Source organism: Alternaria infectoria (genome assembly GCF_024043175.1).
Source record: "Alternaria infectoria strain BMP 0036 chromosome Unknown scaffold_46, whole genome shotgun sequence".
Classification (NCBI taxonomy): domain Eukaryota; kingdom Fungi; phylum Ascomycota; class Dothideomycetes; order Pleosporales; family Pleosporaceae; genus Alternaria; species Alternaria infectoria.
The window spans coordinates 39,648-62,799 of record NW_026250735.1 but is presented as its reverse complement, the minus strand read 5'-3'; the positions used below and the strand labels follow the sequence as shown (position 1 = coordinate 62,799).

Here is a 23,152-nt window from a genome sequence, read left to right as displayed (position 1 = left end):
ACATTCAATGTAACTTCCATTCGCTATGCACTTATATACTAACATGATCCGTTTTCACATACGCTCCCGTCCCAATGCTAGTGCAGTCGCTTTTATGCCAAGTACACCGTCCCCCATTGTACGGTATCGCTAGTTTTCACCAAACACATCTCCCAACTCCACTTTTCCTACGCTCCAAATCTCTCGCTCGTCTTCCATCTCGTCGCTCGACAAGCCGAGACCGCCTGCTCCACCTTCGGCCTCCTTCCTCTCTCTGGCTTGCCCAGCTAGCCTCATGGCAACCCTCTTGAAGTAGTCGCCCATGCTGCGCTGTTGACCAGCAGACAGGCTCTTGCCAGGTCCAGCCATGTACTTGTCGAACACGGCCGTCTCTTCGTCCACCACCGAGAAGATGGCAAGGAACGCCGCTTCAGCCGACAGCTTGACTGGAATCACCGGATCGCGCACCGATGCGAAGACCACCGGTATGAGGAGCGGGATGTGCGGACGGATCAATTCGTTGTGCTCTCGAGCAACTGTACGAAGCACCACAAGCGCCAACCGCCTCGTGTCGACGGGATGGCCGGGCTCGACTACTGGCGCAAGAGCCTCAAATATTGGCTTGGTATGGTCGAAGCTCTTGCTGCTCTTCTCTGACAGTAGGTATTTGCCAGCGGCGAGGATCGAGTTATCCGAGATGAACGGTTGTGAATGTCCAACACCCTGGCAGATAACATTCACAGTCTCGTCTGCAAACGATTCTGTCAGAGCCTCGGGAGCATCTAGCAGAATGGCATTCAGTGCCAGTACAGAAGATTTGTTGAAGTGAGTCGTAAGCACGCGAGCCTTGAGAAGACTGGACGCGACATCCTCGGGAAGGCAGCTGATGAGGGCCCCCAGAAGTCGAGCGTTTGTAATCGCCATTGCATCTACGCCATGTTAGTCACCAGAGGCAGGATCAGAATCAGTCTAAACTTACCATTAGAATCATCGTTCTCGTTGTCGATGAGACCTAAGATGGCGTTCCTGCTTGCCTCGCTCATGTTCTTGCCTGCCTTGCTTACGACCTCAAACAAGGCCTTCAGCATAGCCGTCTTAACATTCTCATCGCTTGTCTTGGATCCCGTCACCAACTCAGCGATGAGTGGGTCCACCCTTGGTGTAAGCTTGATCAATGTACCAAGAGCCTTGGCTGCTCGCGCTCGCAACACATCCGACGATGTATCCGCAAGCGACTTCGCGAATGTGCGCTGGAGTTGGGGCAAGAAGGGCTTGAGGAAGGTCGGGATCTTCTCTAGCAGGTTGTTGAGTGTGAGCAGAATAGCGGCCTTCACCTCGACAGAACGCTCTGTGACCACACGAATGAGGGGTCCTGTGATCTGAGTGACAAACGGCTGGAGTGACTTCGCGCTGGTGCGGTCGATGACGTCGGAGATGGCCAGCGCAGCTTGAGTTCGCTGGTCCACTGATCCGTTCATGAGACCCTGCAGGAAAATAGGCAGGATGGCGTTGATACCCTTCGGCAGTGAGAATCCAGGGAGGTCTGCACCAGCAACACCGACTTGGTTGAGTGTCTGGCGAGTGGAGATGACAAGCGACTCCATCTCTTCTTTCCGCAGACGCTTGCTTGTGAGCGTACTGAGAGCAGTCCAGGCAGCCTTGACGACTTCTGTATCGCTGTCGCCAAAGGAGATGAGAAGTGCCCGGATGAGGTCAGGGTAGTATCGCGAGAAATCGATGTCTGCCTCTGCGAAGAATTTGGCCAGGTGCAAGTCGGCACGTGCACGTCTCCGCTCATCGTCATGTTTCGACAAGGCAAGCATGACGCTCATGGCCGTATTAAGACCATCGAACTCATCCACGGATAGGAGTACCTTGTCGAACGATGTCTCGAGCTCTGATCGGAGTTCCTCGTCCTTGGAAGCGATGACGTTATCCATGATCGTGTTCAGAATGTTGGGCAGTCGTCGGGTCATAGCGGAGCTTGCCACCTCAGCCAACGATGCAATAGCGCGGGCATTGAAGGCAGTCATAGGCGAAGTGAGAAGTGTTGGTAGGAGATTTGGTAGAATGATGTTGGATCGTTGTTGATCTGTGAGGAGGGTGAGAAGCGCTGATAGGGCGTTTTGCGCATCGTCGTCCGAACGCAGAAGATTGAGCAGGTAAGGTAGGACCTGGTCGACAGCCCTCTTGCCAAAGATTTGTTGTAGAGCGTCGAAGGCTTCCGCCGCTGCTTCTCGCACATCCGCGTTGGGATCCACCAGAGCAGTCCGTACAACTTGGATAAGAGTCTTCTCGTAGTCCTCGAGTTGCTCTGGCGAAGCAGCTGCGATGATTTCGCGAAGGGCGATGCAGATACCCTGCTTGGCGTCTGTATCGGTGGTATGTAGACCTTCCTCGAGGGTAGGCAACAACGTAGCAAGTACACCGTCTCCAGCTTTGCGAATGAGCTCTCCCAGCGCGTTTCCGGCGATGACCTTCTGCTCCATGTTTGAGCTTGCCAGACGGCGGATGAGAAGTTGAGTAAGCGTAGGAATAAGCTCGCGCAGAGTACGAGGACTGGCCACCAATGCCTTCCATACGTTGATGGAGGCTGTTCGTACAAGGCCAGACGTGTCGAATCTGCAAATGTACAGAGCAGACAAGACCTTGTTGCGCTTCTCTTCTCCGAGGACTTCGAGCAGTGATTGACCAGCCTCTTTCGCGCCCTCTTCGACTTCTTCCTCTTCCACCTTGCCGCTGATACCTGTGAGGTTGAACAGCAGGTCTCCCACAAGCTCCACGGAACTGAGACGAATTCTGTAGCTGTCGTCTGCGAGACCCCTCTCAAGCTCTGGTAGCAGCAGGTCGATTGCCTTGGTGGCAAAGTTCTTGACCAAGAGACGACCAGCTCGCAGGGCAGTTTCTCGGATCGATTCCACTTCGTCCGCAAGACCGCCGAGAATGGGAGGAATGATCTTGCTGAGGTAGTTGGCGAAACTGTTTCCAAAGCAAACTGGCAAGAAGATGAACAGAGACATGAAACCTTCGCGGACAGAAGCTCTGCTGCTGGCCACGTTCTGCAGGATGCTTGGCAGTGTCTCTTCCAGGCGTCCGGTTCCGAGACCTGCAAGAACCTCTGACAGAGCTTGAGCAGAACCAAGTCGATCTCCAGCACCAGTGTCGGACTTGAGGGTAGACATGAGGCTTGGAATAAGATCTGGCAGAGCATCTTCTCCAAGCTTTTCGACAAGCGAACCGAGCGCTTTTGACGCGGTAGCACGTGTAGCCGGTACAGGGTCCACGATCGCAACCCGTAGTCCAGCGACCAAGATTGGCAGATGAGAGGTGAGGTCCTTCCTTTCCGAGAGGTATGCCAAGCTGCCAATGATTTGGGAGGACTTCCGCTTGGTTCCAGAGCGATCGCCCAAACCACGCTCCAGAATTCGCACCACCAGAGCGAGAGAAGGCGCATCGAGGAAATGTGCGAACTGGATCTTGATCAGAGCATCGAGGGCATCGTCTGTGTACTTTGTCGGGTCGCTGAGAGCCTTCAAGATGATGTTGACTACGCTCTTGATCTCAGGATTGCTGATGACTTCACCGAAGCGCTGCAAGCTTCGGTTTGCTGAAGATCGGACTTCTTTGTGGCTGTCTGTCAACACAACGGTGAGGGGTGGAATGATATCGGGCAAGCTAAGAGCCAGCTGGTTGGGATCGAGATATGCCATGGCTCCCAAAGAGTCACAAGCACCCTTCTTACTACGCCACTGATCCTCATCAAGACCTTCCAAGAGGATTGGTAGAACCTGTTTGACACCAAAGGAACTGAGCGTGGAGAAGCAAGTCTTGGCAGCATCGAGACAGGCTTCTCGGACGTCTGCACTGGTATCGCCGAATCCAGCAAGCAATTGAGGCACTAGCTGGATGACGTATGGTTCGAACAAGCGACCGAGGATCAGCGAGAAGAGCTCATATGCCAGGTATACTCCCTGCCTTTGGTTTATGTCTTTCTTGTTCTCGCTAGCTCCTTTGAGGGTGGACATGATCCGATGTTCTTTGAGTAGACCCAGACCCTTACCGCGGACGACACCCGCCAGACCATAGGCAGCACCGCGACGCGAGGCATACTTCTTTGAAGTGAGTAGTTGATCCATCATCTGATTGATGTAATTCGACACCTCTTGCTCGGAAGTACGGACCAGCGGTGGCAGACATTGGGCAACGGCGTATTGCACTGTCTCGGAAGGCGTACTGAGAGTTGCCAACAGTCTCTGTACGACCTTTGGAACGCGCTGATCGCCAGCCGCAAGATGACGACCTAGTGCACCATAAAGGATGATGACTGCCTCGTTGACTTGATCGTACATCTCCGATTTGCGATCAGGGGCTTCGAGAGCGTTCTCAAATAGTTCCATGAGAGGCTCGACCTTGGTTTGCGCTTTAACGGTGATGACTGAGGTCGCAGCTTCGATCAACTCATCTCTGACCGCGGGACTTCGGTCTCCCAAGGGGCCCTCGTAGATCAGGAAGTTTAAGAAGTCTACAAGGTCATCGGGCTTGAAACCTGGTGTCATCTCCTTAAAGGCAAGCGCAATACCGTCTCTGCTCTCCCAGGGATCGCGAAGGTCGACCTTTCGCGGCATGCCGTACTCATCACGCTCCGGGACGCGTGGCTTGGCCTTTTCGGTGTAGGTCTCGCGCAGTCTCCGTAGAATGTCGTCAAACGTGTCAGGAAACTTGGTGATAATTTCGCCAATAGATCGTGCGGTTGCCCTTCTAAGTGGTTTGTCGAGAGAGTCCAGGTAAGGCAGCATCTGGACGCCAGCATCTGCTTTGAGTTCTAGGTCGTTCTCGTCCCAAATTGTTCGGGCCAGCTCAGCGTTCTCAGACTCATCGTCGTGACAGGCGATGAAGATCTCTTCACTGAAGGTCAGGTCGTTCATGTCGAGTTCAGCGTCAATGGCTTGCAAAACCGCGGTTCGGACGCCAGTCTCCGGCACGATGGTACCACGCAGCAAGGCGCCCAGCTCATCATTGGTGATGTTCGGGGCTAGTCCGCTAGCGAGATTGGTTACGCAATCCTTGATTATCTTGTAATGCTGCTGATATTTCTGCATGGACCATACCAGAATCTCCAGCAAGGCCTTGCGGGGGAGACGAGGGTCAGTGCCTTTCAGAGATGTTAGCAAGATATCAGTGTTCGTGCTTGAAGGACTCACAGGAGTTGGTGTGGAAAGTCAACACTTCGATAGCCAGGATCAGCTGCTCGTCAGCTTCTTCGGGCGCAGACTTGCCAATACCACCTTTTTCTAGTACAAGGAAAAGCAGAGGGAAGCAGTACGCCAAAGATACTGCATCGAGCGGCCTCTGTTCGCTCAAGAACCGGAGACGGTAGAGGACACGTGTTACCAGATCTAAGATTCTCAGTAATGTCCAAAGCTGAACTATCGGTGGGGATGTACTTACCACCAAGATCCTCGTCTTCGTACTCGCTAGCAAGCTGTATAGAACCGATTGTTCGCAATACTGCTACACCAATAAATGGTCGCATCATGCCTAGACGGTTGGATACCCGCTCGGAGCACGAGATCAAAGCAGTCGCTGGAACGTCTCCCAGCAGGAGACCAGCACCAGCACGAATGGCTTGGATCAAGAGATCCACGGCAGGTCCCATCCATTGCTCCGCCTCTGTCGGAGGTCCAGTAGCGAGACTCCGGATGATGCCCACACCCCGCCTCATCCTGTGCTCTGTGCCAGTTACTTCTTTCCTGATAGCGGACTCTTTAGCCAACTGGGCGTTGACCTTGGACTGGTCGTCTGCGCTCAGCTTCTTGGCTTGGCCCTTCTTTTGTGCAAGCTGTGCTCGTAGCTCTTCTTCCCACTTCAGGGTATCGTAGTCTTTCGTGTTCTTGTCGATTACCACAGGTGCTTTCTTCGAAAGGACGTCGATATACGCTGTGCCTTCTGGTGTACGGAAGATGGCTGCTTCGGTGGGTCCTACAGATTCCATCTGCTTTGGGTCGAGGTCTTCACTGAACTGCTTGACCACTGCCGGCAGAGCTGCCTCTGGCGCCACGAAGGCCATGTCGGTATAAGCGCTGTAGGCTGCTGCATCAATGGCGGGTAGTTTCTCATTGTCTTTGTTCTGTGTCGGACGTTAGCAATAGTTTCTCGAAAAGATTGATGGTTGAGCAATAATACCTCAGTTGCTTCGTTGATAGTGCTCACAAAGTCTTGCAAGTTATCCCGAACGACCTGGCCGGGATCTACACCCATGCGAAGGCATAGGTCAATCCAAGACACTCTTGGCATGATCTCTTTTCTTGCTAATACAACGAGACGCATGGCCTGCTTTTGCAGAGCCACAGTGTCCACACTTGCGTTCTGTTTCTTCACTGTCTCTGCAGGCAGACATATGCAGCTCAATACAGCGCCAAGCTCAGCTGAACCTGCCTTGGATGCGAACGCAGCGCTTTCCTTGTCTTCTTGTTCACTTGACCTATACCACGACCACAGTCCTTCTATTATGATATTGCTGATCTTCTCGGGCGAGGTTTGGAGATATGCTTGTGTCAGAGCCTGCTTAGCAGCCGCCTTCGCCTTGGCGGAGACGCTGGGAGCAACGATGAGGAAGATGAACGCCTGTGCCCATGCATCTGCGACTTCTTTGGAAGCTTGTGTGACGTCTGGCGCAATGGCTTTCAAGGCGCGTAGTGCAATGGAAACGTCCTCTTCTGAAGACAATTTCGAATAGACCTTGGGGTTGAGAAGGATGGAAGGCTTTGGTTGGGTGGCGAGCGATTGCGAGATGACATCAGATTTCTTATAGATGGATCCCAACTTCTCGTCCTTCATGTTCTGTACTCTATCGACGAGGAGCGCGACGGTGTAGTGTCCTACCGTGACCAAACCGCTCTGAGTCGCAGGCAGCGGGTTTGCATTGACTTCCTGCCAGATCTCAATGAGCTTCGGCAGAGTTGTTTGGCAGAATGCAAGTACGTCGGGTTGAGCTTGCTGTTCATCGGAGAGATTCCACCAAAGGTCTGCTGCGCGGATTGCCCAAAGCTTCTTGACGGGTACGCGTTTATCGGCCATACCCTTGATGAAAGCATCTGAGACGGCCTTGTCAAGAGTAACTCCGTTCGCCAAGCCAAAATTCAGGTGGGTGGTTATTGCGGACACTTCAGCTACGACAGCTGGCTCACTCGGCTCTTTCAAGGCTACTGGAGCAATACCTGCTGGGATTTTCTTTGCCAGGGCTAATGACTCTGGTAGCGCTGAGAGCATCTGAGCATGAAGAACCTTCTGGTCAGCACCGGAGACTTTGCCTTGTTTCAAAGGAGTAAGCACTTCGTCTGCGACCTTGTCAATTTTGGCATCATCTCTTGATCGCGAAGCCAACGCCTTGAAGGTTCGCAAAGCGCCTGCGCGAATGGCAGCATTGCTTGATTTGACGTTGGAAAGCAGTGGCTTCAACATGTTTCCTAGCAGAATATCGGAGAGATCCATAGACTCAGGGAGGGCCAGGAACATGGGTGAGACGATATCGTTTAGTACGACTTCAGGTGCCCTCAGCAAGGCCTTTTCGATGGGTGGTATGACATCCTTTCGCAACTCTTCCAGAGTAGGGAAGCTGTCGAAGAAGTCGTGTAATGCATTGGAGATGTGGTCCGGCAGCTGGCTCCTTGATCCGACAATCTCTCGTGTGTAGTAGGTGTAGTAGTCTTGTTTGCGGCCTTCGAGCAGCGGCTTGACGGTCGGTAGACGGGATGAGACGCCAGCGATGACGCCGAGGAAGACAGCATTTCCAGCTGTGGGCGCGCTGCCCTTTGCGGTGAGGTTCGAGACGAGTTTGTCGAGGGCGTCCTTGCCAATTGCCTCGGAGCGGAAGATGGCGCGCAGGGCCCGGCGCGTCGAAACGAGGGCCGCTATGGAGAGGCGGCCAGCTCGCCGGTCGCCCCCAGCGCTCACGCACGTCTCGAGTACGCGCGCATTTGCCAGCGCCACATCCAGGCCGAGCTTGGCCCACCGTTCAGGCGACTTTGCAAGCTGCAGCAGCAGCACGGAACACCAGTCGTTGAGCACAAAGGCATTGGCGTGCGCGATGGCCTTCTTGGAGCATTCCTGCGTCAAGAATTTGACAACCGGCGGCAGCACCTTGTCGCCATGGGGTCCGTTTACCAGCGACCTGAGGACGCCCTCGACCGCGCGGCGTGATTCGCGGTCATCATAAAGCGGATATGTTTCGAAGAGGAGTTCGAGGAGCGCTTGCAGGTCGGCAGTGACGAGGGCTATAGCAAGATTGTTGAGTCAGCCAGCGTTCGCTTCCACGTGCAGTCCCCAGAGACACTCACAGTCGTCTGCGACCTTGGTCTGCAGCCCCGAGAGCTCGTTGACGCGGCGCTTGGTGGAGCTCGTTATGAGCTTCGGCCGCAGCTCGTCGCGGTGGATTGCCCGCGACTCAGCGTCCCCATTCACAGCCATGTCTATCAGTCCACATGTGAAGGCGGGTGCGGGGTGTTGGCGGGGTTGCGTGTCGGCGTCGATATCGCGAAATGATGCGCCAAGAGTTCTCGTTTATTTGCTAGGGCAATGACATCGCCTCGCTCCTGCCTCCACAAGGTGTGGAGCGCCCTTCCACCACCAAACCCACTGGCCTGCGCCCTCGACCACCACCCGACCGCCCCTCTTGGAACCGTTGCGCCCTATGCGTCCAATAACCTACGACAACTCGCCCAATCTTGATCTCGCCCGGGATCAAGCCCCGATATACTCTATACGGAAGCCCGCCTGAGACCCCTGCACCTCACATTACCACCACTCAACCAAACTAAGAGTTTTTGCCATGGCGAAGAAAAAGAAGCCCGCCGGCAACCCCGCACGTGGATTCGCAACGACATCCGTTGCAAGTAAACCAAAGCCCGACAGAATTTCCCCAGACGTCCCAGTCAAGGTAGTCGCCCCGGTGCCGTCAAAGGAAGCCGCGGCTGCACCAGAGCCCACGGAAGCGCCCCAGACCCCCCAGCGAACCGAGGCGGTCAAGCCAGACGTTGCACCCACTCCAGAGGAACTGGAAGCCCAACTAGAGCGTGATGAACTCCAGCTGCTTGTTGAGAAGCATGCGCCCAAGGTCCGCCGCGAATCTAGTCGACATGTCTCAAAATTCCAGACAGACCGTAGGCTCCTCCGCGGCCAGTCGCATGCTATGACTGTTCACGACTGGCTTCCCAGCGAAATTCTTGACAGCATTATCCTCCTGGCCCAGGCCGAGTCGAATGACTCGAACAGGAGACAAGGGCAACAGTCCCTGCTTAAAACCCTGACTGAAGAGGATGCCATGTCTAAGCTCTGGACCCTTGATCTTACCCTACGTGAGCTAGGCTTCTCGCAAGACCAAATCCAGCCCGTTCTGAGATGGTTGTGTGCCAACGCTGCCGGTGTCGATGCATCCTCTGGTGTATGGGGGCTTCAAGAGGCGCTGGAATGGCTTGCTTTGGACCAATGCGAGGATCACTCCTTTTCGTACGAAGAATCGCAGCCTAAGCGTTCAACACTCGAAGATATTGACACTTCTCGGCCAACCACACCGCCGCCCCAGCCATCAGCGAACGGAGCATCCGCAACTGGACCCTCACCTTCCGCAGCAGCTCTCAATGCCTCTGTACCGGAGGATTTCGATGACTCTAACATTGACGTTAGTGACCTTGACAGCGACCTCGAACTCGATGAGCTCATTCCAGCGTATCTGAAAATCAAGGGCAAACTATTCGAGATTGATCCTCAACTAGTCGATGCCCCTGCACGGAAGTCGCAAAAAGGTGGAAAATCTAGGAAGTCGGCGCCTACGCCTCCTCAGACTCCGGCTGTTCGAAAGTTGCTTTCTCAGTTGCAACAACTAATCTCCGATGCCCTCTTTGACGAAGACCAAGCTGAAGCACAGTGGCCCACGAAGCGTAACCAGATTGCACAAAGTCAAGCCGAAAAGAGGCAACGTCAGGACGCACAGCCCAGTGATTCGCCCGTGCAGACCAAAGACAACTCCGTCGACATTCCCGTGCCGGCCAAGATTGAAGCTACTGCCGCATCGTCAAAACCTCCAAGCGAGCACGAAGTCGAAGAGGATGCTGATCTGCTCGGGGGCATGTTTTCCGCAGTGCCTGACGCAACGCCTGTCCCAGAGAGTACATCCAATGGTTCAAGTGCTGACAATATAACCTTGCGCGACTTTGGCAAAATGAGCGGAATGTCCCCCCGCAAAGTGCTCGAAGAGGCAGTTCGATCAAGGTAGGCCATTCAACTACTTCTTCTGATAATCACTAACAGGTCCAGGGATGCTGGTGCACGCTTGGCTTATAAAATGATCTCGCCTACTACGTATACTTGTCGGCACTCGCTGACAATCTTCTGGTCTAAAGAACAAGACTTCGAGTATGACACGGAAATCTCCGGTGTGCTTTGTACTCCGTACAGGAAGCAGGTCACGCTGGCAGCGAACGAGATTGCTGCTGTATCAGTTGAGCAGAGCGAAAGCTTCATCTCGGTCGCGGCCCTCTTCTCAATATCTGCGTCTCTGCTCAAAGAGGAAAAGGTATACCTGCGCCTTCCGTCGAACTGGAGAGAGGTCTACAGGGAGTTCTTGGAGCGTCGGAAAACACGCCTAGATGCGGCAGACCGTGATGCTATTAAGCACTATCGCTCAATCATTGAAGATCAGATCGAGAACGAAGAGTCGGACGGTGTCGTGCTTACGAATCGCTTCAAGGCGCGCAATCAGGCCGCGACAAGCTCTAGCACATCTAATTCTGGCTATAGCACACCGGTGCGGCACTACGACGGTCTAAGAGAGCAATGGTTCGCCAAAGCCTCAACCCCATCATACCAGCGCATGCTCGTTGGTCGAATGAACCTCCCAGTCTTTAACTTCAGAGATGAGATTCTATCCACTGTGGACAAGAACCAGGTCACCATAATCTGCGGTGAGACTGGCTGCGGAAAGAGTACGCAAATTCCCGCCTTCGTCCTCGAGCACGAGCTGTCCCAAGGCAAGGCATGCAAAGTCTACTGCACCGAGCCCCGACGTATCTCGGCGATTTCGCTTGCCCAACGTGTGAGCGAAGAACTAGGCGAAGGACCCAAAGATCTCGGATCCATACGTTCACTTGTCGGATACGCAATTCGGCTTGAGTCAAAGACTTCCTCCCAGACTCGCTTGGTGTACGCGACAGTGGGTGTGGTATTACGAATGCTAGAATCATCTGGAGGCTTGCAAGAGGTTACACATCTGGTTATTGACGAGGTTCACGAAAGATCCATCGACACGGATTTCCTTCTGGTCATACTTCGGTCACTCATGGAACGCCGACCTGAACTTAAAGTCATACTAATGAGTGCCACGGTAGATGCCGCACGTTTCTCAAGGTACCTGAACGACGCACCGATCCTGACAGTACCAGGTCGCACCTTCCCGGTTCAGACTCGATACCTGGAGGATGCGGTCGAGTTGACTCATTACGCTGGAGCATCCGACGCGACCAAAGCTGCCGCCACGAGCGACAACGATGAGGATGACGGGATTACGAGCGACAAATCCGGTATTCCTAACAAGCTGCCAGGTTACAGCCAACTAACACGTGAGGTGCTTTCTAACTACGACGAGTATGCCATTGACTACGACCTGATCACACGATTGATCGAGACGGTCGCGTTTGATCCGCAGCTGAGTCGCTTCAGCAGCGCCATCTTAGTCTTTCTCCCGGGACTTGCTGAGATTCGTCAACTCAACGATATACTGGCTAGTCATCCTTCTTTCAAGGCTGATTGGTATGTGTACCCGCTACACTCCACCATTTCGAGTGAGGATCAGCAAGCTGCGTTCCTTGTTCCACCCCCGGGCGTACGCAAGATCGTGCTCGCTACCAACATCGCCGAAACCGGAGTCACGATCCCGGATATCACCTGTGTTGTCGACACTGGTAAACATAAGGAGATGAGGTTTGACGAGCGCAGACAGCTATCACGTCTGACTCAGTCCTTCATCTCGAGAGCGAACGCAAAGCAACGCCGTGGTCGTGCCGGCCGTGTACAAGAGGGCCTGTGCTTCCACCTCTTCACAAAATATCGTCACGACAGCCTTATGGCAGAGCAGCAAACCCCTGAGATGCTCAGACTTTCGCTCCAAGATTTGGTCATGCGCGTAAAGATTTGCAAGCTTGGTGATATCGAAGCCACCCTTGCTCAGGCACTCGATCCACCCTCTTCCAGGAACATCCGTCGCGCTATCGATGCACTTGTAGAGGTCGACGCGTTGACGCCAAGTGAAGAACTTACACCTCTTGGTCGTCAGATCGCGAAGCTTCCGTTGGACGCACACTTGGGCAAGCTTGTTCTGCTTGCAAGTACGTTTGCGTGTGTTGATGTTGCTATCACTATTGCTGCCATTGTCTCTTCAAAATCCCCGTTCTTGTCACCATTTCAACAAAAGCAACGAGCTGACATCGCTCGTCTTGCGTTCAAGAAGGGCGACTCCGACCTCCTCACAACTTACAACGCCTACAGGGCTTGGAAAGCAGTATGCACTACCCCGGGACGGTCTGAGATGCAGTTCTGCCACAAGAACTTCCTCAGTCCGCAAAACCTGGGCAACATCGAGGACCTCAAAGCACAGCTCTTCTCCTCATTGGTCGAGGCCGGGTTCATACAACTCACGCCCGACGAGCGTCGCGCGATAGGCCGCTACCGGAATACGACACGCCACCGTGTCTTCGTTGAGGTGCCAGCACAATACGACATCCACACCGACAACGATGTTCTCGTCAACTCAGTCATCGCCACAGCATTCTACCCCAAGATCCTGACCCGCGAAGGCAAGGGCTGGCGAAACATCTCAAACAACCAAACCGTCAGCCTCGGACCAACCTCCGTCAACAAAGGCTCGCGAACAGCCGACTTCCTATCCTACTACAACATCATGCAATCCAGCAACAAATTCTACAACGCGCACTCGACCTCAATCGCCTACCCACTTCCCATGGTGCTCATGGTCGCTGCCGATATGGACTTCAAGCTCCATGCAGGCGTGATCAGTCTACCCGGCAATGTCATCCGCTTCGCAGTTCGTGAATGGCGGGCTGCTGTCGCGCTGAAGGTGCTGAGACGCCGTATCAAGGAGATACTGGCGAATAGCTGGAAGAATCCTGCGCGGCAGTTGAGCGATCGTGAGAAGGAGTGGCTTGGCTTGTTTTATAGGATGTTTGAGGAGAGGTTTGAGAAGGACGAGAGGATTAGGGAGAGGGCTGGTGGGAAGGCGAAGTGAGGTGTTGGGTTCAGTTGGAATATATTAGATGGATCACTTGTAGATGTGGATTGTATTGGTGTTGTATGTGCTGGTCCTAAGCTTTTGCTTGCATCATTACAAACATATAGGTACAACGAATACAGGATCTATCAATACCACTAGCAATATGCATCGTGCATTTCACGAAGTTGTTACAAGGAGAAAGCGCGATTATCATGCTTGACGTTGAGATGTACGAGAAGACAAGGTACAATATTCTAGCTAGAGTAATAGAGGCTAGACAATACAAGAGGTCTATATAAAGAGACCAAGGTTTGACAAGATGACTATCGAAGAAGACGTTAGCCACCATTCTATACACCCTTATTACGGTGGGATGTTGATGCAGAGCAGAGCAACAAAACGTAGTCAGGTAACTCTATATAGTAATCTCAATGTAGGTGTATTTCCCAAACACCTTTTATTCGCCGTAATGCAGCAGTAGGAACTCTCTATACACCCTTATCTCTAAGCCGATTCAAGTTGTTAGTCCTCCTTTTCTTCCTCTCTTCTACCCGCCGTATAGATATAACATCTCCGAGTAAAAGCCAAATGGTCCCCCATGTAACAGGCGCTGCTGCATACTCCGCTATATCGCGGAGGAGCGTTTTAAAAAACCCACGACGGCCCGAATGGAAGTTTCGTTGGTTCCACTATCATGAAAACGAACCCATGCCTGGGGGCGCAGAGTGACGCTTTGATTACGTGGAATAGCTGCTCCAAGTCGGTGGGTATGGCGCTCAAACAGCAGTTGTGGGCTTGGAGTAGTACCGTGTCGTACCCTGGGTTATAGATAGCCATCGATCCGCGGGATTGTAGTTCGACTGCATTGCCCAAGCGGCATTCGTGGGGGTTGTGTACGTTGGCGTTACGCACGATGTTGTTCATAGACATTGAGCCGCGCGAATGTAATCTTTTAAGCGCGTCATCCGTGAATACTTGATGTAGGGGCTGCATGCGGAGGGCTTCGTTGCGGAATAGACGACTGGTGTGGTATACAGCAGGGAGTTTGGGTAGCCGTACTGTTGCGCGAGGAGCGGTGGATACTGAGGCGTCGCTGATATCGTTTGTTTTGCAGGATGAAGGTGCATGTAGGTGCAGTACCAGTTCATCTTTACGCTGCGCCATGTCTTCCTCGAGAGTGTAGTTGATGATCATGACTTGGAGCTCTGGTGCGAGATCGGGGAAGCAGGTGAAGGTAGTTGGGGTGGTCATTTTTGCTCGTTGTGATTTCCTCTTTTGTGTAGATTGGGTAGTGGTTTATGTGTAGTATGGGTGTGGTTTATGTGTGGTTTGTTTGTGCGTCGATCGTGGATGTTAAGAGGTGTGCAGGAACAAGAGACGAAAATTTCCTTATATACGCTTTTGATGCCTTAAGCTTAGCCCAAAGCACTTCCAGGCACTGCTGCTTGAAATCATTGATCATTACTATGCCATGGTTGTGGTTGGCCATAGAGTTGAGTCGCTACCGCGTTTCCACACCCTTTGACTCACGTACGAGCCAGTGATAATCTCAGCAGGCTCAGGACTTGTCACTAAAACAACGCATCCTTGGTTGAGACTGTCGCATTTAGCAGTGACATGCCGCAGTCCAAATCTTTTCTGAGTAAGCCTGCATCCACTTCATCAACTGGTACCGCGATGACGCAGAACAGCGAGCCACTCGCAACTTCCACAAATCATGACTCTTCCATACACACTAAGGTATTCTCGAATGAGAAATGTATAACTAGCAGGAACTTTGCAAGTAAGACTTGTAAGATGTCGAGAAGGATACAAGAATTTTCGACATAGATAGTAGACTGTAGACTGTAGACTATAGACTGTAGACTGTAGACTGTAAACTGTAGACTGTAGACTGTAGACTATAGACTGTAGACTGTAGACTGTAAACTGTAGACTATAGACTGTAGACTATAGACTATAGACTATAGACTGTAGACTATAGACTGTAGACTATAGACTGTAGACTATAGACTGTAGACTGTAGACTGTAGACTGTAGACTGTAGACTATAGACTGTAGACTATAGACTATAGACTGTAGACTGTAGACTGTAGACTGTGGACTGTGGACCGTAGACTGTAGACTGTAGACTGTAGACCGTAGACCGTGGACCGTGGACTGTGGACCGTAGACCGTGGACCGTGGACCGTGGGTCAAGTACCGCACCTACAGTTTCGACACCTTTACCAGTCCGTAGGACTACATTAAGCGAGTCACGAGTGTTCCCACGTGCTTTCTCCCCCGGCTGATGCCGTCATACTGTATAGTCAGCCACGCGGCACAGTTGGACCCCTCTTCGTGCACCGCAGCAGTCTCTCTTCCGCTTCTAGTAAACGCGCACGTTATCACCCCAAGTGCGCGCAAAGACTATTAAAAGAGACTCGATAGCCCTTCCTATACTTTGAGTAGTGCTGCGATACTCTTCACCTTGTCGCAACATGGTGAAGATCCCCGATAGCTTTACCCAGGCTATTCTGAAAGAGCAAGACAAGTACGAAGGCAAGTATATCGACGATAACATCGTTGCCGGTAAGTGTTTTACTACCCCAAAGCTATGAGACCGTACGCTCACAGCCCCCTCCAGCATTACCAAAGGGCGCAAGCATAGACCTAGTCCGCACCATAGGCGCAACACACTGGTCGATACTGACCAAGATCGACACCACCATCTCCAGCAGACCACAGTCCTTCTTCTTGAAAGAATACCGTGATGCAAATGCGGAGTACATGGTCAAAGCCGAGTACGAGTCAACAGCCGCTTTGTACGCCGCAGTACCGAACCATGTGCCTCGACCATACGCATATGGCTGTTTCGCATCGGACTCGCAGCGCTTCTTCTATCTCCAGTCTTATTGCGATATGGAAGATGCGCCTGTGTATGCGGACAAGGCCACAGCCGCATCTATTAAGCCGTTTGTCGAGGAATTTATCGGCGTACTGGCTGAAGTGCGTAGTAATGAGTCGCCAACAGGGAAGTTTGGGTTTCATATCGACAGTAGGTAATTTTGTTGTGCGCGAATGGTACCTTGGATCTGACGCGAGATTGCAGCCTTCCAGGGAAACGTCGTTAATCACAATCGATGGTGCGATACTTGGGAAGAGTACTTCAGCCGCAACTTACGCTGTCTCATAGATCTGGAGCGTTCCATCCATGGTGAAGATCCGGAAATGGATGCTCTATGCGCTGATCTTATAACGAAGGTAGTTCCTCGACTTCTTCGTCCGATGGAAAGCGGTGGTAACAAGATCAAACCTGTCCTGTTACACGGCGATATGTGGCACGGTAATGTCAGCGTCGACAAGAAGACGGGAAGCCCGGTGTTATATGATGCAGGATGCCTTTTCGGGCATCACGAGTTTGAAGCAGCGCCGTGGCGTGCTACGAGGTATGCTTTTAACAAGACACATCTGGACGCGTATCTTGAGATCGTCCCTGCATCGAAACCGCAAGAGGACTACGACGACAGGAACGAACTCTACGCAATGTGAGTATTGCGACGTTCTATAGCGCATGGTCACGCTAACGAACAAGTCGGAACAATCTTGTAGTCTCGTGTTGCTGGAAACAGAACAAGACTACTCGACAGTTGTAAGTCGCGAGCCTTGGTCAGGTTTGGCGCATCGATTGACCAGATGTAGGGCGATTGAGGGGATGCGAAGCCTAGCAACCAAGTTTCCAGATGGATACGAGGGGTATGTCGCCGCAAATAAGGCAAAGGGTAAGCGCGATTCTCGGGAGTTGAACGCGAAGTGGTAGAGGAGAGGTCATCAGCTCACTTCCCCTCGATTTTGTGCGTTATCTCCTGCGTACATCCGTCTTGCTCACGTGCTTGCCGTTCATTGCGCCACGCCATACCTCTGAGTCGAATGAAGATTGTTGCGATGGCACTGAGTATACCAGAGATTGCGGCGAGAGCCGTGAAGAACCAGCCCTTGCCCATCACTTCCAGAAGAGGCTGCATTGCGGCAACAGCTGCTGCTGAAAGAGCGCATCGTGTGATGTTACCTGCTGCAGCGGCAGTGCTTGTGTTCTGCGGAGAAATGTCCACAATGAGGGTGTTGTGCGTCTGGAACGTTGTCAATACTGCTGCCGGTTGTACATTGTAAAAGCAATTACCTGACAGATGCATGTAGCGAGAAATCCATGCACGAACAGAAAGATCAGTGGTACACTTATATGCTGCATGTCCGTCAGTTCTCCGACTGTGTGGGTAGTGGAGGTGGCATACAATTTCTTCGCGCAAGACCCATCCATACCCCACAATGACTGCAGTCGATGTCGGGATCAGAAGCCACGATAACCGAGACCGTGCCTTCTCGATGGGAAATTTGGCTAGATCGTCGCCAGCAACCTTGTCGACTGTTATATTGTTCGCCTTGGCTATAGAGCGGTAGTTGTAGTCCATTAGTTTTCCATTGATGTAACCACCAAGGATAACGCCAGTCCCTATTGAAAAGTAGCATAGACCAACCTGGAGCTCATCGAGACCGTAGATTTCCGTGAAGATGGCGGGGATGGATGCTTGGATGCAGTAGTAAGCGGCGTAGTAGACGGCACTAATTGAAAGGACTGCAGCGGTGTCTCGGTGAAAACAAACCAGCAGAGCTTGGAAGGGGTTGGGTATGAGGCTTCTCTTCTTCCAAGCCCTCTGTACTGTACATGCTTCTAGCTGTCGCTGCCGGCTTGACTGCAACAAAGGCATGTTCCATTTGGGTGCTGCAATACCGCCGTTTCCCACGACGTTGCGCCCAGTCTCAGGGAAGACGAGGCTTAAAACGGCCAGAAAGGCAGCTCCAATAATGACTAGCAACCAGAACACCCATCGATATCCAGTTCTTGATGCCATTACACCACCAACTAGAGGGCCTATACTTGGACCGAGATTTGTCGCAATCATTGCAGGCCCTAACATGCTTCCCCGAGTAGCCGGCGTCGCTACATCGGCAATGACTCCGTATCCGATGGCTACCGTTGCGGAGCAGCCGAAACTCTGGACGCCACGCAGGACCATCAGAGCAGCATAGTTCTGCTGAAGAGCGAGACCCAGGTTTGCGCAGACGTATATAGCGAAAGTGATGAGGTACACAGGTCGCCGTCCGAGATTGTCGGCCAAGTCTCCACAGAAGGCTGGTGCGATTACTTGAACAATGAGGTATGTCGTGATGGTAAGGTTGATCAGGCTGGCATTGACACCCACAGCGCGTTGGAGTTCTTCAAGACATGGAAAGTATATGTTGGCTGTAAATGGTGAGAAGAACATGCTGCATCCGATCAACCATGTAATCATGCGCCGCTCGGCCTTGGTGAAGACTGTGTATGGAACAGCTGTTTCTGTATTTGAGATAGCAATTTTTGCCTCGACTTCTGTCATGTTCGGCGCGTCTTCGTCTTTGGCGAGGACATGATCGTTGCTCGAATGATTCGGCTGTGTCTGCATCTTCTAAATCTGTGGAGTAGGGTCGAAGTAGTGAAGCGTCGATGTGAGCTAGCGTCAACAAGGAAGCTTTCGGTTTGTCAGTGTGGAGTCTCAACCTGGTCTCTTTGCCTGATTAAATGGCGGTAGCCCTTGGTGGACAAGCAGGCCTCGCGCGTGATGTCGCGTGTTATGGCACATGCTGTCCAGTCATACAAGACGCATGCGCAGGTATACCCCGCCATAGCGGTGGTTGCGGCGTAGTCAGCACGCGTCTTGACTGTGATGTCGCGCGCAGGCCAGCGTCTGTCGCGAACGCGAGATGGTGGACGCGATGCGGACAGTGGCTGGGAGATGTCGCGTTCACGCTAGACGATCTAGCGTCCGACATCACGTTGCTGACGTTTGACACGCCATTTCAAAGTCAGCAGTGGCCCTTTCCCACAACAAACGATACTTCGTCCCGTACTCACGAATATCGTGACTTTCTTATCAAGTAAAAGCCTTTGATATATGCATATCTTCCTCACGTTAGGTATGAGCACTTCAAATCACACAGCAGCGCCTTGTGTTTGAGACCACACTGCACAGGTCCATGTCATAAATATACATACAGTACAGATGCTCTATACCTTCACCTCCTCTACTTTGGGCTTCTCAAACTCAGCCTTGCCATCTTTCACGGTGGCATACCGTATTGTGCCCGATGCGTCTGTGTTGGGTATCGGTGCTTTTGTGCCTTCTCCTATTGACTTGATCTCCTCTTTGATCTTTCGTGTGGCAGCGTCCTCAACCGCGCCTGGTGGGCTGTCCGCGATTTCATCGACGTTTCTCAGGGTAAGGACGTCGCTGATTCGGGAAGCGCGGGACTGTATGAGCATGGTGGTTGGGCCTTCGAAACGGAGGAATAACTATGTGAATTAGCATTTGTGACAAGTCTTTTCTTAGGCCTGTAGCTTACTCTGTCGCCCCAGACTGTTCTCCGCAACCATGTCTTGAGAGTGTAATATGTGGTTGCCAGAGCCCGCCATGTGCCTGTCTTGCTCATAGTTCGGAAGAACTTGGTGTTCTGGACCATTGAGCCGAAGCCAAGGTCTGGCACTTGGAAGCGGAGGTTCGACGACTTGAACCTGAAAGGGATTGGTGGGGTGTTGGAGGCTGTGTACGCTACGACGTTGCTACAATGCTGTCAGTGTAAAGTTCTGAGTATTTCTGTCGTCTCAACATACCTGGGATGCGCGACATAGCTTTCGCCAGCCTTGACCTGGACCTGGTATATCTGCCCGCTTCCTGCAAGCGCAAGTAACCCCCTGCCAGTAATATATGTGTTTCCCCAGTGTGCCAGCCCCAACTTTACATTGTACTGCGGCTTCAACTTGAGAGTGTGGCCAGTCCAGGCGAGCAATGCATTTCGTTGGCTAACAATCCAATCATCCCTTCCGTCCATGTTGACCGAGACGATACTCGATATGGGTGCCTTTGTGGAGACGAGAGCTGTGACGGGGCTCGTCGAAGACACTTTCTGGTAGAGAAAGGGGATGCCAACGGGGGCCCTCTGGAGGGGCTCGAGGAAGGAGAGGGTTGATAGCGTGTTTTCCGACTTTCCGCTGAGGCCGACGAGTGTGCCGCGGCGGGTGTAGAGCGTCTGTGAGGCGGAGAGGGAGACGGAGAGGAGGGAGAACGGGGTGCCAATGACTTCGAATCGGGCGTCTGACGGTTCTTTTAGCCTTTGTATAACTAATGTAATTATATCGACGCTTCTTACCTGGTGTGTGCATGGGCGTCGCGGTGCCCTCAACACTGACTGCCTGCTGCAGCGCGGGCTCATTTGACGAGCTGGTGGCTGATATGTTGATGCATCGCGCCGCAAAGGGCGTCCGCCGTATGGCAGCGGCGGAGGTGCGCGAGATATTTCTCCAGGGCGAGGCAGCCGGTCGTAACATGGCTGTGCCGGGCAATTGGCGCGTGACGGGCGGCGAAGATGTTCTGGTCAAGCTCGGAGCAGCGATGATGCAAGACGGCCTCGCTTCAGCCCTGCCGCCCAAAACACGCTAGACAACGTGGGATGCATGTCTCCAGGTACTCACAGCAAACACTCTCTTGCCATCTTGTCCTCCTCCGCCATTGAAGCTCTCCACGGCTTCTCTCTCCTGTGCCAGCGGTTCAGCGACCTAACATGTGACATCGCCATGTTAATCCAACCACTCGCCCGCGCCGCCAGTCGGCCGGGTCTTCGATCGTCCAGTTTGCGCCCGCATCCTCTCCACCACGGCATTCGCGTATTCACCTGCTCTCCGCTACACAGAAAGGATGCACACGGCCAGCGGCCAAAGCCCGGCTCTAAGCCCGCCATCGAAGCCACCAAACCTGCCGCCGACCCCGCCGCGGCCAAAGTCGCAAAGACGGACCCATTGCTGCAGGAGCAGGTCCTGACCAACAAGGAGCAGCGCAAGGCTGACTGGGCCATTATGAAAGAGATGTCGGCATACCTGTGGCCAAAGGACAACATGGGCACGCGCTTCAGGGTCGGCATCAGTCTGGGCTTGCTGGTAGGCGCAAAGCTGCTGAACGTCCAAGTCCCCTTCTACTTCAAGAGCATTGTAGACGCCATGAACATAGACTTTGCGGCTGTTGGCGGCACAGCGACCACAGTGGCAGGCTCTATGATCATCGCATGTAAGCTAGACCCAACAATGCATCCCATGTCCACCCTGGCTGAGACTCCCTTCAGACGGAATGACTCGTATTGGCGCCACTGTTTCCCAGGAACTGCGCAATGCCGTCTTTGCCAGTGTCGCCCAGAAGGCTATTCGTAAAGTCGCTTGCAGTGTCTATGATCATTTGCTAAGGCTGGACCTGAGTTTCCATCTATCGAGACAAACAGGAGGCTTGACACGCGCCATTGATCGCGGTACCAAGGGTATCAGCTTCTTATTGACTGCCATGGTCTTTCATATCTTCCCTACGGCATTAGAGATCTCGTTGGTATGCGGTATCCTGACATACCAATACGGCTGGCAATTCGCTCTCATCACAGGCACAACCATGACCGCCTACTCTGTCTTCACCATCATGACCACCTCCTGGCGCACCAAGTTCAGGAAGCAGGCCAACGCCGCAGACAACAAGGCCGCGACGGTCGCTGTCGACTCCATGATCAACTACGAGGCAGTGAAGTACTTCAACAACGAAAAGTACGAAGTCGGCCGCTACGACAAGGCTCTGAAAGACTACGAGAAGGCGTCCATCAAGGTCGCCACCTCCCTCGCCTTCCTCAACTCCGGTCAAAACATCATCTTCTCCTCCGCCCTTACCGCCATGATGTACCTCGCAGCCAACGGCGTAGCCACCGGTCAATTAACCGTCGGCGACCTCGTCATGGTCAACCAGCTCGTCTTCCAGCTCTCCGTGCCTCTCAACTTCCTCGGCTCCATGTACCGCGAACTCCGCCAAAGTCTCCTAGACATGGAAACACTCTTCAACCTCCAAAAGGTCAACGTAGCCGTCAAAGACAAGCCCGACGCCAAGCCCCTCGCCCTCAAGACGGGAGAAATCAAATTCGAAAACGTATCCTTTGGCTACCGACCCGACCGACCCATCATCAAGAACCTCAACCTCACCATTCCTGCGGGCAAGAAAGTCGCCATTGTTGGTCCTAGCGGTTGCGGAAAGTCGACGATCCTAAGACTTCTTTTCCGCTACTACGACGCACAGGAGGGCCGTATTCTGATTGATGGCCAAGATATCCGCGATGTTACGTTAGATAGCTTGAGGAGGGCTATTGGTGTCGTACCACAAGACACCCCGCTCTTCAACAACACTATCCAGCACAACATCCACTACGGCAACCTAGAAGCGACACAGGAACAAGTTATCGAAGCGGCAAAGAAAGCGCGCATCGACGAGAGTATCAGTCGCTTCCCCGACGGATACGAGACCATGGTTGGTGAGCGCGGAATGATGATTTCAGGTGGTGAGAAGCAAAGACTAGCCATCGCAAGACTCGTCCTCAAGGACCCGCCGTTCTTGTTCTTCGATGAAGCTGTACGTCCTAAACCCTCCCTACCACCTTCCTCTTTCACCAATGACTAACATAACATCCCACACACAGACATCCGCCCTAGACACGCACACCGAGCAAGCCCTCCTCTCACACATCAACTCGCTTGTCAAAGAGAAGCGCCGCACGTCCGTCTTTGTCGCCCATCGTCTCCGCACGATTTACGACTCCGATGTTATCATCGTGTTGAGAGAGGGTAATGTGGCAGAGAGTGGAACGCATCAGTATCTTATTGATCGGGATGGTTTGTATAGTGAGCTTTGGAGTGCGCAGGAGACTATGTTTGTGGAGAAGGAAGAGGAGGGTGAGGGTAAGGATGGAGAGAAGAAGAATTAGATAGAAGAATTAGATGGCGGTTGGGAGGTTGGGAGGTCGTGT

General features: G+C 52.8%; 5 protein-coding genes across 5 annotated transcripts; 3 read left to right on the top strand and 2 right to left on the bottom strand.

Annotated features, from left to right (window-relative positions):
- Positions 1-129: 129 nt before the first annotated feature.
- On the bottom strand, positions 130-8,445 carry J4E92_010902 (uncharacterized protein; the record flags this gene model as incomplete). The annotated part of the gene is made up of 6 exons (XM_051502236.1): positions 130-908; positions 959-5,131; positions 5,181-5,375; positions 5,428-6,106; positions 6,163-8,252; positions 8,316-8,445. The coding sequence occupies 6 exons, from the start codon at positions 8,443-8,445 to the stop codon at positions 130-132; spliced, it is 8,046 nt and encodes a 2,681-aa protein (XP_051347562.1).
- A 361-nt stretch (positions 8,446-8,806) lies between these two features.
- Positions 8,807-13,273, top strand: J4E92_010901 (uncharacterized protein; the record flags this gene model as incomplete). Its single annotated transcript, XM_051502235.1, has 2 exons — positions 8,807-10,245; positions 10,291-13,273. 2 exons carry the CDS (start codon positions 8,807-8,809, stop codon positions 13,271-13,273), a joined length of 4,422 nt encoding a protein of 1,473 aa, XP_051347561.1.
- A 2,465-nt stretch (positions 13,274-15,738) lies between these two features.
- Positions 15,739-16,948, top strand: J4E92_010900 (uncharacterized protein; the record flags this gene model as incomplete). The annotated part of the gene is made up of 5 exons (XM_051502234.1): positions 15,739-15,829; positions 15,885-16,246; positions 16,343-16,785; positions 16,850-16,889; positions 16,940-16,948. The coding sequence occupies 5 exons, from the start codon at positions 15,739-15,741 to the stop codon at positions 16,946-16,948; spliced, it is 945 nt and encodes a 314-aa protein (XP_051347560.1).
- A 125-nt stretch (positions 16,949-17,073) lies between these two features.
- J4E92_010899 (uncharacterized protein) lies at positions 17,074-20,657 on the bottom strand (the record flags this gene model as incomplete). The annotated part of the gene is made up of 7 exons (XM_051502233.1): positions 17,074-17,367; positions 17,530-17,870; positions 18,174-18,732; positions 19,347-19,625; positions 19,676-19,892; positions 19,944-20,424; positions 20,480-20,657. 7 exons carry the CDS (start codon positions 20,655-20,657, stop codon positions 17,074-17,076), a joined length of 2,349 nt encoding a protein of 782 aa, XP_051347559.1.
- A 246-nt stretch (positions 20,658-20,903) lies between these two features.
- ATM1 (Iron-sulfur clusters transporter atm1, mitochondrial) lies at positions 20,904-23,110 on the top strand (the record flags this gene model as incomplete). Its single annotated transcript, XM_051502232.1, has 3 exons — positions 20,904-21,390; positions 21,446-22,758; positions 22,826-23,110. 3 exons carry the CDS (start codon positions 20,904-20,906, stop codon positions 23,108-23,110), a joined length of 2,085 nt encoding a protein of 694 aa, XP_051347558.1.
- Between the last annotated feature and the right edge of the window lie 42 nt (positions 23,111-23,152).